Below are 15,024 nucleotides of genomic sequence, written 5' to 3'. Positions count from 1 at the left end.
GTGTGTGTGCGCGCGCGCGCGCGCGCGCCGGTGTGTGTGTGTGTGCGTGTGTGTGTGTGCGCGCGCGCGCTGAGGGCCCGAGAGCCAGGCAGACCCCCGGGAAGGAGGAGTTATGTAGATTACGGATGAACATTCTGGAGGGGAGCGAGGAGAGGAGGGAAGAAGAAGCAGAGGCGAGAAGCGAGGAGCGGCGGAGGCCCTTCCAGCAGAAGCAGGAGGTGGCAGCGGCGGCGGAGGAGTGGGCGGTGGAGGAGGAGAAGAAGGAGGAGGAGGACGCACGGGCTGGAGGCGGCGGCGGCAGCGGCGGCGGCGGCTGCTGCTGCGGCTGCGACTCGGCGCTTTGAGCCGGAACCGCCGGTGAACTTGGGCGCCACGTTCCCGGTGACGGGCCCCCGAGGATGGTGAATGCAGGCTGCTGCTGACCCTACCTCCGCCGCTGTTTCTCGGGGGCTGCCGAGTGCTGGGCCCTCAGTCTCCTACCCTTGTCCGGCTGTGGGTGAACCTGCAGGCTCCTTACCCACCCGGAGGACTTTTTCTGAAAGGAAACCAGGGAGGGAGGGAGAGGGAGAAAGGGAGAAAACGAAGGGGAGCTCGTCCATCCATTGAAGCACAGTTCACTATGATCTTACTCACATTCAGCACTGGAAGACGGTTGGATTTCGTGCATCATTCGGGGGTATTTTTCTTGCAAACCCTGCTTTGGATTTTATGTGCTACCGTCTGCGGAACGGAGCAGTATTTCAATGTGGAGGTAAGAGTATGAGAGCTTTCTTCCTTCTCCCTTGCCTGGGCTGCTCCCTGAAACATTGCGTTCACTCCTGGGATCCTGGTAGCTCAGAGCAGCCTGCGTCTCTACACATTGTTTGCTTTGCAGCCGCCGAGACCCTTGTTGAGTTTCCCTGTGTCTTAGGTGATGGATGCGCGCGAGACTGAGAATCCGTTATCCCCAGCAGCACAAAGCACGATGCTGCGCGCTCGGAGATACATTTGTAGCTGGTCCATGCTTGTCACCCAGGGAAGAGGAGAAGTCCTACATATAGCAAGCGTGTGGCTTAATAAAAGCAGTTTGAGTTTATGATGAATAAACTGTTCAGGAAATACAGAATTCATTGCTTGGCATCATGTGCTTCCTTGGTATTGTTCCTGAAATCTTTCTCCCCATGTTCTGTGCCTAACAAAGGGGGTTAAAATCAAAGAATCTAGAAGAGAGCGTGGGAATACTTCATATGTTTAATAACATTACTTTGTGATAAAACACTTGACTAGACAGTCTTTTTTTTTTTCATTTAGACATAACTTAATACACTGTAACTAGATCTGACTACAGAGGACATGAAATCCATCTCTTTTAAAGTGTCTTCTCTTCCCCTCCCCCGCCAATTGAAAATAAACGTGGCCCAATGTGATAGTTCTGAGGTGTGTTTTTAGTTTGATTTCACACTCTCAGGGCAAAACTGAGAGGTTTTAGTCTGTCATTTGCTTTACTTTGACAGCTTTGGGAACAGACAGACATAAAGCAGAAGGGAACTTGAGGTTAAGGACTTGTCAGACCTCTGCCGAAGTACTCTTCCTGTCATCAACTCAGCACTAAAGCCAGTAATGTGCAGTAAATCAATGAAAGTGTGTATACACCTGGGCTCTAACTCCAGTTTATAACATACACAGTGGAATACAAAGACAGTAAGAGGGTTTTAGTAAAATATACTACTTTTGATGAGATCTTCCGTCTTCTGACGTCTCAAAAGAATTACAATTAAGTCTCTGAAGAATAATGTGATTTTTAAAATATTGTTGATTCTTTTAAAGCTTACTGTCATTTTGTTGAGAGTGTGTTTACACAATAGCAGGACCTGTTGCACAGCATTTGGACATATTTCACGTAACAGATTTATATACAAAGTGTGCATAATAAATGCCATGTGTGAGGCCATATTCTGAATATAACTGTGTTTATATAAACTGTTCTTAGGACTCCATGTAATAAGTGATGGTTGGTAGAGAAACAAAGTATTTGAAAAAGTAAGAACCATTATCAAGAGTTAAAGAAGTTTACAGATGTTAAGTATGATTGTATTACACAGAAACCCCATTTCAAAAACCAAAACGTTTAACCTTTTGAAAAATACAACTTTGGTTTTCTGAGTAAAAAGAGAGATGCAAACGGGCTGAAAGTCCAGACTTCTCTTGATTGCAAATTTGAACTTTTAGAGTTATATGCCACCGATGGATTTTTTCTATCTAACACTGAAATCAAGAGATGATTTAATGTTGAAATGAAGGAGTAACTAGTTCATGGACTGAAGGAATGAAAATGGCAAGCTGTTATTTACGTTGTAAGCCGAAGGGCCTATTGCTTCAGTTTGGTGGTAGTAGTGATGGTGGTAAGGTGAGGCATGGGGAAGGTGGGTAAAAGTAAGTGCTTGGTTTTATTTTGCTCACTATGAAGTTAGAAGGGAGAGTCTGGATTGATGGCTTCTTGCTTTGGGAAAGTCTTAGATTTGCTTTCAGAGATTGTTGGGATGGCATCAGTGTTTGGATGATTATTAAGTTTTCTTTTTGAGGCTAGACATAAATTTTACCGTATTTCTTTATAGTTTGAATCCCTCAGTTCAATCATATTATTATGCAAGAAAAGTTGATTTTACTAAAAAAGAGATTTCATTTCAAATATACATGATCCCTTCTTCAATATGAATGTGAAAAAAAATCGTTCATGGAAAGAGTTATTTTTTAGAGTATTTAAGTTATGTCATCCATATTTATTATACAATGCAAACATGTAATTATGAATGATAAGAGGCTCGTGCAATCTGAGACCTTAAAAACCTCTTTTGATACAAAGGAGATTTCCTAATGACTTAGATTAGATTATGCTTCATAGTTTGTATTATTTCCAATTAGTTTTTTAAGCACTTGAGCATATCCTTAGTTGGGTTTATATACTTCCTTATGTGTAATGATAACCTCTGTTTTTCTTTTTTCAATCATAAGAGTAGCTGCTTGTTAATTCAACATACTATAAAGAACACCTGACATGAATTTCTGCCTGATTCACCTTTATTAGGTATTTCTTTTTGGTAGGAAGCTCTAATGGAAAGAATAGTCCATCACATATTCTCCAGAAAAGCACTTATATTGTGTTCTTCATTCTTGATTGCAAAACATACACGGGGAATGCTTATTTGATTGATTCTCAAGGACAGTCTTAAAATAAACAGTAATGGTATCAATCATGCATGAAGCTCATATGATCATAAATTTTTTTTCTAGCAAGCACACCAAGTTATTATAGTTGGAACGAAGCTTCTGAGAAATGCTTTTTATGCTGACAGCTGAGATTACAATGCTTTATTCCTCACTGAACTTCACAATTGGTGGGACCCTTGTACTTTTCATCCCTATAATTTAAGGTTCAAAAACATTTTCCCCCTGGAGGTTTGGGGATTGAGTAGAAATATTCATGTTAACTCTTTCCTGCCTTATTTTTAAGAATATAAGCATATAATTTCAGTTATCAGAACAGGAGATATTTTTTTAATATGCTGACGAAAGCCTGTTACAGAGAAAGAGTACATTTTATTTGTTTTTGTTTTTAAGAAGCAAAAAGAAATATCTAAACAGCTAAGAAAGGGTCAGACACTACCAGAAGTAGTACTATGGAAGAGATTCAATTCATTCCTCTCCTTATATGTTTTAGGAAGAACACTTTTTAGTCCCAGATTTTCAGTGTATATTTGTTTAAAGACTTTTGTATACTATGGGATCCATTTTTGGGGAGTGGGCCTTTCAGTGTGTAGTCATTACCATGATGCAAAGGAAATACATTGCTAATATTAACTGAAAGTCAAAGACTACTATCATTGGACAGCAATCTGAATCGGAAGTGTTCATTGGTCAGACGAAGCTAAATTGTTAACAAAGACTCAGGATTGTATCTCTATGCTCTAAAATATCATATTGTCTCTAAAATAATGGTCTTCTTATAGGGATTTTCATGATCCTGAGGCTCTTTATTTTTTTAATTTTTGTGGGGTTTTTTGTACATTGCAAGCATTATTTTATGAAATTTGAGATAGAATATAGTTCATGAGGGGCACCTGGGTGGCTCAGTGGGTTATGTTATGTGTCCAACTCTTGATCTCAGCTCAAGTATTGATCTCAGGGTCGTGAGTTCAAGCCCCAACCATCCCCAGCATGGAGCCCGCTTTAAAAAAATATATATATATAGTTCATGATAGTAATAACTTTCATCATCAACTTTGACAGTTTGTCAAATGTTAAATATATGAGCAACATATTCTTTATTGTTTTTTTAAAGAATCACACACATTTCTAATGAGGAAAATTATTTTAAGTCAATGGTAAAATAAAAATGTGGTATTCTGAATGATGCACATATGCATAAGAAGATTACTTTTTTGTGACAAAAATTCTTGATAAAGCAAAAATTGATTTTGTTGTTTTTAATTCACAAAAGAAGGGAGATTCTAGATTTTTAAAAAAGATTTTCATGACAAATACTATGAATCATGAGTGTAACCGTTTCCTGCCTTGCAGTATGTTTCTTTAACTGATTTGGTATTTATTCACCTTTGTCAGGTTTATCTGAATCTACTGGAAAGGTCAGAATAAACAACATGCCTTATTTCATTTGCTCATGGAAGGTTGCTGACACAGATCTGGTCAGCCCCCTTGAGTAAGGGACTGTTTTGATTACATCCCATAATTCTCAGTGTAGCAGTTTTTACTGGGCAGGAACAGGGCCTGTGTCACTGACTGATGCATGAAGGTTTTTATCTACTGCAAATTCCAAGCTTTTCAAGACATCCCAGGTATGCTGGCCATTCAGAATGTTCATAAGGACCCAAAACTATGACCAGGAGACCGGAAGACCCAGTAGCCCTCAGGTTCTTGTGTGTGTCCCCCCTTATGCTTTTCTCTGTTCAGAGTTGTCTGGTCAAGTTCGCCAGATCTAGGGTTGCTCATGAAACCCTTGCAGGTGAGTGTAGCCCAGCAAGGTAGGTTGTCTCTTATTATCCCTGAGAAATCCACAGAGAACAACTTTCCAATTCTGTTCTTTCCTACAGAGTTCGGTTTCCTCTTTCAGGGTCTTCTTTCCCATCAAGTAAAGAGAGTTGGATTCAATAACAGCTTTTTTAATCTCTGGATTCAGGTTAAAAGTGATAGATCTAAAGTTTTTACTTTTTTTATTGCTATTTTAGGTTATGAACATAAAATTTTAAGGTACTTGTTCATTGGTATAATTCTTTTCTCTGAAGTTGTATTAATCAATTATTTTATGTAAATTTATTTCACGGCCTGACCTACCCCAACTACTCAGAATGTACCTATTCAGAATATTTGGTAAATGACCATTTGGAATTATTTCAGGATGAAAAAAAAAAAAAAAGCCATTGGACATTGGAATCAATTACTTAAATTTGTTCAATGTCAAAAGAAAAAAATTCCTTATGCTCCTTCAGGAACTTTCTGACCGTTCAGCATGAATATTCAAATTGAGAAAGTCACTTTTCATGTTACTTTTTGTCACAATTTATTTTAAATATCTGTGAATATAATTACACCCACCAAATTGTTTTTTACTGTGGAGTAGTATAGTGCTTAAGATCACATATTCTGGCACCAGATTGCTGGACTCTAATCCCAGCTCTTTTACTTGCAAGTTAATTATTAAGTTAATAATGGACAAGTTCATTAATCTCTGAGCCTCATTGTACATACTGCCTCATAGAGTGTTTTGATGATTGAATGAATACATGTATATCATATTAGACCGATGGATAGATGGGAACATACCTTCACATAGTTTAACACTCAGTACTTTTTAAATATTATTAGTAAAAAAAAAAAAAGGATGCTGATATAAAGGTAAGTTATCATGATAGCATCTAATTACATAAAAGTCTATCAGGTTAGGACATACCAGCTGGTCCAGGAAGATTTTATTTTAATACCTTTTTCACTTTTAAAAAGTGTAATATACTGAATATCAACCACTAACATCAGTACATTTTCTTCCCGTGGGCTTTTCTTAGACAGTTTAGTTTAGGAATATGATTTGCACATTTTGTCTTGTCATCTGTTACTATCATAGAATGTCAAGTTCAGCTCACACCTTCTTTTACAAGACTGAGTTTGCAGAAATCTGTTCATCTTGTAATACCATGGAAAATAAACAGGACTTATGATTCAGTGGGCTTGTTTATTTTAATTGGCTCAAGGTCCATGTGCTTCCTATCTACAGTAGTGGGATTCAGTATATAACTTGGGCCAGGTCTTTTTTCTACACCTAATCCAGAACATAAAATTCTTTTTTTTTTCAATTAATAGAGGAAGGAGGGGGATGGGCAGCAAAGACATTTTTAAACAGCAACAATCTTGTTCTTACAACACTGGAAATAAAAGGTAGCTAACAATTTAATGTAATGGAGCCCTAGGCCAGAGGTCAAGGGATGCAGGCTTTAACTTTGGTTCTTGTACTAATAGCTTTGATCTTGGACAAGTCATTTCTTTAATGCCTGCATCTGCAAAAACAAAAATTGAATGAAACTATCACCAAAGACAGTTCCAAATTTGAAATTCTATTGTATTTAGCCTCGAAGCTTTACTTTGTACAGATGGAGGAAAATTGTACATATTTACCGTATGATTTGGGGGCAACTAGATGTCAAAGGTATCTGAAGTGGATATCATGAAGACATACAGAATGGGCAACTTATTGCTAACATTTGTTATCATCTGTAGTGACACAGGGTGTTCCATTTTGAAAATACTCCTAGCCTTCTGCTGAGTAATAAAAACATTGGCAGCAAATTATTTGTAATTTTAAAATCAATTTTTGGCCAAGGTAGCATATTTTAAAAATTTAATGTTAAAAACGTGGCTTGATGTTATTTTGAAAAATCGATATCATCTATAAGTTAGCAAATCTTAAAAAGGCAAGGTGAAATAAGATCAATTTTTTTTTTTTTGTGGTGGGAAAGGGTCTCAAATTCAAATTATTATCTATACAAAATATACAAAATGTATTTTGTAGTGAAATGAAATGCTTATACTGTCTATCCCTTTTACCCATTGTGGAAAATAATTTTGGCACATGGCTCTTTGAGGGCTATTTTTATTCTTCATAACACATTTGATTTTGAATGTGAAAAATCAGATTCCATTTGTTTTATAGAATATGCAGCTTATGTGAACAGCAAAAATATTCCATGTTAAAAGGATAAAATACTAAGTAATAATATGTGTGACACTCAATTTTTTTATTTGCCTTCTTTTTCTTTTTTCATGGGAAAGTTATTTATAGATTTTGAGGTTATTCATAAAACCATATTTGATTGTTGCTTCCTGTCATTTAGCACTCTGAATGAATGTTCTTTGTCTTAGTGTTTCACCACAGTCATTTGGCATTGTGCATCCATGGGTTTGGATCAGTGGAATATGTTGATGAGCCTTTTAACAGAAGTTTAGCCAAGGGAATAAGAATAATCCCACTATGGCCCCCTGACCTTTGATTAAATGTGATCTGCGAGTGTAGTATATAAAAGGAGGCTAGAGGGAGCTATTGAGCTGTTTAAAGACTCCAATGGAGTAGAAGAATTTGGTTTAAAATCAAGGACATTAGGTGCAATCACATGCCTTAAAATGAATCATAGCCAATGATAGAGAGTTTAAAGAAATCAATGAACACATGGTTTATGATTTAAGATGTGATATGGGTTTACTGAGAGCCAGTTGGCACCAGTGATTACATATTTGATGAACTAAGAAGGAAATTAGCACTTTTCAGGGAGGCCAGGAGTTCTGGGTATGACAGCTTGACAAAAAAATGTTATAATGCAGGACTGCCTTATATATCCCTTGCTTTTAGGTGTAGAGTAGGTGAGAAGCTATACATTATAGTGACTGCAGGTGCTTTTGACATTCTCATTTTAACTAAAATGTCTAGTGAGATAATTGTAGTCTTAACAGATGAGAGGTGGGCTAAATTTAATTTGACCGTGCCTTTTAGGTTATATGTAGCAAAAATCCAATTTTAAAAGCTTGTGAGACTAAAGTTATCTTATTTTTAATGTTTACCCTAGGCCTTTGTTGAATACATGTTTTTCAACGAAAGCAGATTTTAAAATACAGATTTTACCTATTCTTTTTAAAAAGTATGTATGTACGAAATGAGTCACAAAAGTGTGAAACTGTTACTTCTTTAAATAGGAACCTCAGACATGTTTTCAGTTGAGCAGATTATACTATGACCTGTGGTAGAAGGAGAGAGGATAAAAAAAGGCAGTCACTAATGCATGGGGCACACCAACATTTAATTAAGATATAATATCCTCACAAGCATCATTCAGATTTTTAAAATGTTTCTTAATCTAGTCAGTTAAATGAGACATGGATAAATGAAGTAAGCCATGGCCCCACAGATATTCTCAGGAGAAACAGTCCTTAGAGTGATGTATTCAAATGACCAAATAAACCCAAATAAAATACTCACTGGAATGGAATTTTACAGTATTTGTTTTAGTCACGCTTAAGTTAAGGGGGAATAAACTGCCTCTTTTTAAGGGAAGCTAGATACTTTTGTGAACTTTATTTCATGTCCCCAAATTGCATGCACCTGAGGTGATGTCAGTGGAATGCAGGCTTGTGCCTTAGCACAGGCTGATGCAGAGTCAGACCCTGAGTGATGTCAGTGGAGGCATTTTTTCCATGGGAACTTTCACAGTTGAATTCATACCATGTGGTAATAGTTTCTCATTGTTTATAGTGATTAGATATTTGAACTTGTTTCGGGTTTCTAATGGCTGTGCCTTCATTCCCTCTTTACTTTAAATAATTGCTAGGCAATTCCTCCTTGTGGACCTACTTGTTTCTTCTAGTTTGGAGTCTGGAGGGATTTCATATTTGAGTTATGGCTTATAGGACACCAGGCTTGAAAACCAGGTAAAATTTTATAAAAAGCCACATTTGCATCCCTTCTCCCTTCTTTCATTGTGAAGAAGGGAGAAGAGATTCAAATGACTTCCGGAATCAAATGTATACTCAGTGATTTGTATGAAATTGAGAGCAAATTTATAAAAACTCACTCCCAGTTACCGATGAAACGGTTTTGGAGATCTGGGTGTTTTAATATTGTAACAACTCTATTCATGTAACTTCCTGATTTACTCCTGCATGTGGATTGAGTAAAATTGTTTGTTCCGTTGGTGACTCAAGCAAATTGCTTAAGCAGTCTTTGCCTTATTTTGACGATTCATAAAATTGATTTATGATCTTTACTGTTGGTAGCACAGGTTTTGTAATCATAGCATTGAGAAAATGCCAAGCAATCTCCTTAAATAAGAATAGGGTGTATCTCAGTACCTTCGTTCCCACCAATGAGATGACCAGAGTTTAGAAACAATTATGTGCTGGCATTATAGTATAATTAGACAAGGTCCAAATAACCAATAAAACAGAGGTGCATAGAATTGATTTTATTGAATACCTTCTTTTAATAATAAAAACAATGTTAATTAACACTGGTTGCACATTTGCTGAGTGCCTGATTATGTTCTAAGTGTTTCAAATATATCAACTCATTGAAATTTCATTACAATCTTGTGAGTTAACACTGCTGTTTCTCTTTTACAAATGAGGAATCTGAGACATCAAGGGGTTGAGGAACTTGCTAAGGCCACATAGCTCTGATTCTCCCAAAGTGGAGTAGCCCAGAATCAAAGCAGTCAAGCTGGCTGCAGAGTCTGGGCTCTTAACCGAGTAAATAGAGGCAAGAATCTCCAATTTCCCAATAAGACAGTATGATCAAGTTCCACGGTTCACATCTTTTGTATTTCAAACTGAAAATAGATAATTAATATACAAAATGAAAATGCTAGGTTTACCCTAGCATAGAGTCTTGCCTGGAGTAAAAAACTGAATAGACTGCTGTTGATTTGATTTATTGATTCAAGATTGAGTATGTAGTGCTCCATAGTTTTACTCTTGAATACTCCTTATGATTTTTTCCCCTCATTAGAAAGTTGCTAACCTATGTTTAATTACATATAATATTAAATGTGGCATAATTTCACATTAATCATAGTATTTCCTTTCTCAACTATTTGCCATGTTGCAGTTTTTCTTTTAAATGTGATTTTTAAAAGTTTTAGGAAGATGTGATTACATTCCAACATGAAAAGACTAGAACATTGGAGAAAATGTAAAGGAAAACCCATGACAGGTCTGTGTTCTCGTGCCCTGCATGGAAGAATGTGTATGAATACGGTTACTACCTGGCATGTTCTGTGAGTTTTGGAGTTCGTTATTTTTATATGTTGCAATCAACTGGGTAGAAGCTATAAGGAAACCAGTTTATTTTATTACTTCTAATATATTTAATTGTAATATAAATGAGACTTTCTTCAGAGATAGGTTAATTTTGACATGGATCCATGCTTCAGAAATTAGTGAGCATCTCCTCACTGTTTGAGAATGGACCTGATATCTGGTTATTGTCTTTGTTGTGAAGGGAATGGAAACTTCAATTTGGCGGTTGACCAAAGACTGAAAAAAAAAAAAATCTTTAGTCCTTAAGATCATTGCTGTGTATAGCTTTCAGGGTTCACTTACTTCATTCATTAGCCTTTCAAGGAGAACTGTTTCTAAACCCATTTACAAAGGTGAGAATCTAGCTGATTGTATAACATTTCTCAGTGGTAAATATTCAACTATCTCTCACCTCCTCTACAGACAGTATATCATAATGGCTCTGTGCAAGAACTTGCAAAGAAATGCTTAGAAATCTTAGCTGTATCACTATAAGCTCAGTGAACTTGAGTAAGCCAGGTGATTGATCATGTGCCCCAATTTCTTCATGTGTAAAGTAGAGATAATGGTACCCAACTCATGGGTTTTTGTGAGATTAAAGAGGTAAAGGATAATGGGGCAAGATAAATAACAGGCTCTTGATTTACCCTACTTGGTGAAATAACCAAAATATAGGGAAAAAATGGTGTTCAAGTCATTGGACATCAGATAATGAAGGGATGTCATCCCTAAAAGATGGGAAACAAACAGAATGAACCCTGCAATTGTCTCAGTTGACCGTCTTGATAGAGCTTGCAGATAATAGTACAGGGTATGCAGAACCAGGTTGAGCCAGGCAGGCTCCCTGTGTTAGAGATGGAGCTGGGGGTAGGAGGAGACCAAGGTGACTAGAATTTACAGGTCAGAATTCCAGAAAAAAGAGAGCTTCACAGAGCAAAGAGCACTGGGGGTCTGTAGAGAGTTCCCTTGAATATTTAGTTGAGAACTGATCTGCTCATTCCTGTGAAGTAGCAGTTGGGGGCCGGGAAAAGAAGCAACTAAAGGAATCAGAAGGGACAATGCTTGGTGCTCACACAGGGCTGGGCATAGTGCCCATTCCCATCAGCCATACTTGAAAACCTCATTATTTACAGGCTAGAGGGCAGAGTACTCAGAACCATCCTGCTCCGGGAGTGGGAACAAAGTCCTGGACTGAATACTGCTTTAGTTCTGCTTTAAGAGTCTTAAAAGCAAGGCCTGAAAGGATCGAACTGTTTCTAAGTGACTTAATTGTTTCCCATAACAAAGCTCAATAAGATATACAGGAATACAAAGATATGCAGCACCCAACAGTTTAAAGTTCACAATGTCTGGCATTCAATTAAAAAAAAAAATTACCAAGCATGTAAAGAAGCAGAAAAACACAACTCATAATGAGGAACAGTGTCTATCTAAACTGATCCAGAAGTGACCCAGATGTTGGAATTAGCAGATAAGAATATTAAAACAGTTGTTATAACTGTATTCTTTGTTCAAAAACTTGAGACATGGAAGATATTGAAAAAGACTCAAATTGAATTTGTAGAGATTGAAACCACAATATGTGACATTAAAGATACACTTGAAATTTATAACAGATTTGACATTACTGAAGAAAAAAAAATAGTAAACTTGAAGTCAGCAATATAAGTTATCCAGAGTAAAACACAGGGAGAGAACATTTATAAGGTGAGTGGAACATGGTATATATGGGACAACTTCAGGTGGCCTAATATATGTGTAATCTGAGGGGGCAGAAAGAGTATTTGGAGATATAATGACTAAAGCTTTACCTAATTTTATAGAAAATCTATAAACTCATGGATCAGAGAATCTCAGGGAATCCCAAGTGCAAGGAACATGAAGGAAACTAAACCAAGGCACACCATAATCAAATTGCTCAAATGAGTGATAAACAGAAAGATTTATGAAAAATAAATTTTACAAAGTAACACTAGTAAAAAAGACATTGTTTTATATTTTTTCAAAGACCTGTAATACCCGGCTTAACAAAAGATAGTTGGATTTTCATATTTATTTCTGTATTCACACAATACTGTAAATCATGTAGCCTGTGGTAAACTGCACTGTCAATTGCAAGTAAATGAGAGTGAAAAGACAAATAGCATCATATTAAAATAATTTTGTCCTAGTGGACTGCTGTAAGAGTTTTAGGACCCCCAGGGGTTCCTGGACCAAACTTTGAGAACCATTGTTCAAGCAGGTATTCTGTTTTCTCTTTTCCTCCTGGATATACCAAGATCCATGTACTTCAGAGTCTTCATCAAAATGTTTAAGTCCTTCATTTCTTTCCTACCCCTGTACTCATCCCTTAGTAACCAGCAAATGTTATCTGGCCTTCTCTAATCCCCATCTGCAGCCCCCGCCAGAAAATGAGCCCATTATGCTTTTATAATAACCTTCTCTACTACTTATTCTTCAAAGTACCTTTCATAATTGTAATCACAGAGTATATTATCTTGCCTCAAAGTTGCATACTGTTACATGTATATAAGACAAAAGGCTCACTTTTTTTTTTAAGATTTTATTTATTTATTAATGAGAGACAGAGAGAGAGAGAGAGAGAGAGAGGCAGAGGGAGAAGCAGGCTCCCAAGGAGCAGGGAGCCCGATGCGGTACTCGATCCCAGGACCCTGGGATCATGACCCGAGCTGAAGGCAGACGCTTAACCATCTGAGCCACCCAGGTGCCCCAAAATTACTGTTGAAAATCCATTTAATAGCTCATTAATTGCTAAGACTGGCACATGGACACTCAGAAGCCAAGTATCAATGTCTTTTGTTTCTCTGTGCCTTTGAGTTTTGGTCTTCCTGTCTCTGGAACCATGTAGGCCAAAATTATATTTACTAGAGGAGAAATTTAAGGGGATTTGAATTAAATATTTTTTCTGTTTCCCTGGAGCATATGGCTAAATTTGGTAAATTAAATGCATGTGCCAAAAACCTGTTGTACAAGGTTTCTGTGTAATAGATTCATTTCTGACTCTCACAGTAAATTATAACTTTATGATGAGACAGTGTATCTGCCATGGTCACCAGTGTAATTCATGAGCCTACACTGCCCTAGGAAAAGTACAGAGCTCAGTAGATATGTGCTGAAGGAATGAATGGATTACATCATCCCCTTTCGTGGGTGTTAGTTTCTAGTTTAACTGATATTTTCTGACCCATTTCAATAGTTGTTATTTCCCTTAACTCATTTAGCCCTTATTAGGTGAAAATATGGTACTTATACCTTACATTTGCTTCAGTTACTTTATTAAAAATATTTAGCTTCTAATAATCAAAGATATGTTTATTTTAACGATCAGTGATTAACTGGTAAGGAGCTAGGACTTCCAGATTTTTTTTTAGTCATCTCCATTAAGTTACATTGGTGTATCTGGTATAAACAAGTACTTTATATCTTCCTTCACTGATGTAACATTTGTGTAAGTACCTATTGGCTTGACATTAGAAAAATTGGTCACTTTTTTCAGAAGTGTGTATCCAAACAGCTAGGGAAATAAATATAAAGGAAAAGAACCTTGTTCTAGTTCAGTGACTTCAGTTGTAGTTATTGCTATTAATAAATGGCAACTTTCCCAATACAGTTTCCAGGAAAGAGCAAAAACAATTTTACTTGTATTTCACTGGACATCTTGACTCATTTCAATCGCTCTTTTAGCTACACAGATGAGAAAAATGTTGATATGCTATCAATTTTTCCATCCATTAGCATGTAAAACCCTAAGAGTGCATAATCACATATAATTTGAATTTATAACTTATATGAAAATTGGATCATGTTTATTCTAACAAGTATAATATTGAAGACCCATGAAGAACTGACTCAAGAGATGTTAAAATTTGATGGATTTTCTCTTAATGAACACCTACACATTAGTAATTGGCAGGGTAAGAATAGGGAAAATAGGACTTTCTTCAGTCTTTCATTGATACATGTACTATCTATCTAGATTACATCTTCCTTGGGAGGAGAGGAAATGTAGTCCTCTGAATATTAAACAGTCCATTATTCACTTCTGGGTTTACCAGGGAAAATGAGTCTTCTGGTATAGCATCATATTAGGAATGGCAAGACTTACCAAGTCTTTTGGTTGAATACAGACATCTGCCGGTTCCATTCATTTAAACAACAATCTGGTTTTCTTTTCTTCTTGTTACTTGAATAACTTCCAGAGATTTTGTAGACACACATACATACTTCATTTCTCCCTCTCTTCCTTTTTATAGAAATACATTATTTAAAATGTTCTATATATTTTTAACATAAATATATGCTTTGGAGAATTTTTCATATCAATACATAAAGAACAACTTCATACCTGTATGGTATCTTATAACTTATGTGGTAATTTATTTAACAACATTATTCTTGCTGGACAAATAGGTTATTTTTAAGGTTGTTTCTATTATAAATAATAATACAATATGCTTACTTAAGCATGTGTGAGTTTATTTAACAAATAATATTTCTGGAAGTGTAATTGCTCTATTATTGGCTGTATATTTATCTATAATTTTGGTGAATTCTGCCAAATTGCTATCCCCAAAATACATCAATTTTCTGGTTTTCAGGAGTACTTGGGGTGTCTGGGTGCTCAGTCAGTTAAGTGTGGGACTGTTGATTTTGGCTTAGGGTTGTGAAATTGAG

General features: G+C 36.6%; 1 protein-coding gene across 2 annotated transcripts in view; it reads left to right on the top strand.

Moving 5' to 3' along the window:
• The first annotated feature begins 162 nt into the window (after positions 1 to 162).
• Positions 163 to 15,024, top strand: part of MMP16 (matrix metallopeptidase 16) — a 279,717-nt gene continuing 264,855 nt past the window's right edge. For both annotated transcript variants that reach the window (XM_027577350.2, XM_027577340.2), the window contains exon 1: positions 163 to 751. In XM_027577350.2, coding sequence (XP_027433151.1) covers positions 620 to 751 — 132 coding nt within the window. In that variant the 5' untranslated portion in view covers positions 163 to 619. The remainder of the gene's footprint in view (positions 752 to 15,024) is intronic.

The sequence above is a fragment of the Zalophus californianus genome, chromosome 4 (genome assembly GCF_009762305.2).
Source record: "Zalophus californianus isolate mZalCal1 chromosome 4, mZalCal1.pri.v2, whole genome shotgun sequence".
Taxonomy (NCBI): Eukaryota; Metazoa; Chordata; class Mammalia; order Carnivora; family Otariidae; genus Zalophus; species Zalophus californianus.
This window is presented reverse-complemented; position numbering and strand designations above follow the sequence as displayed.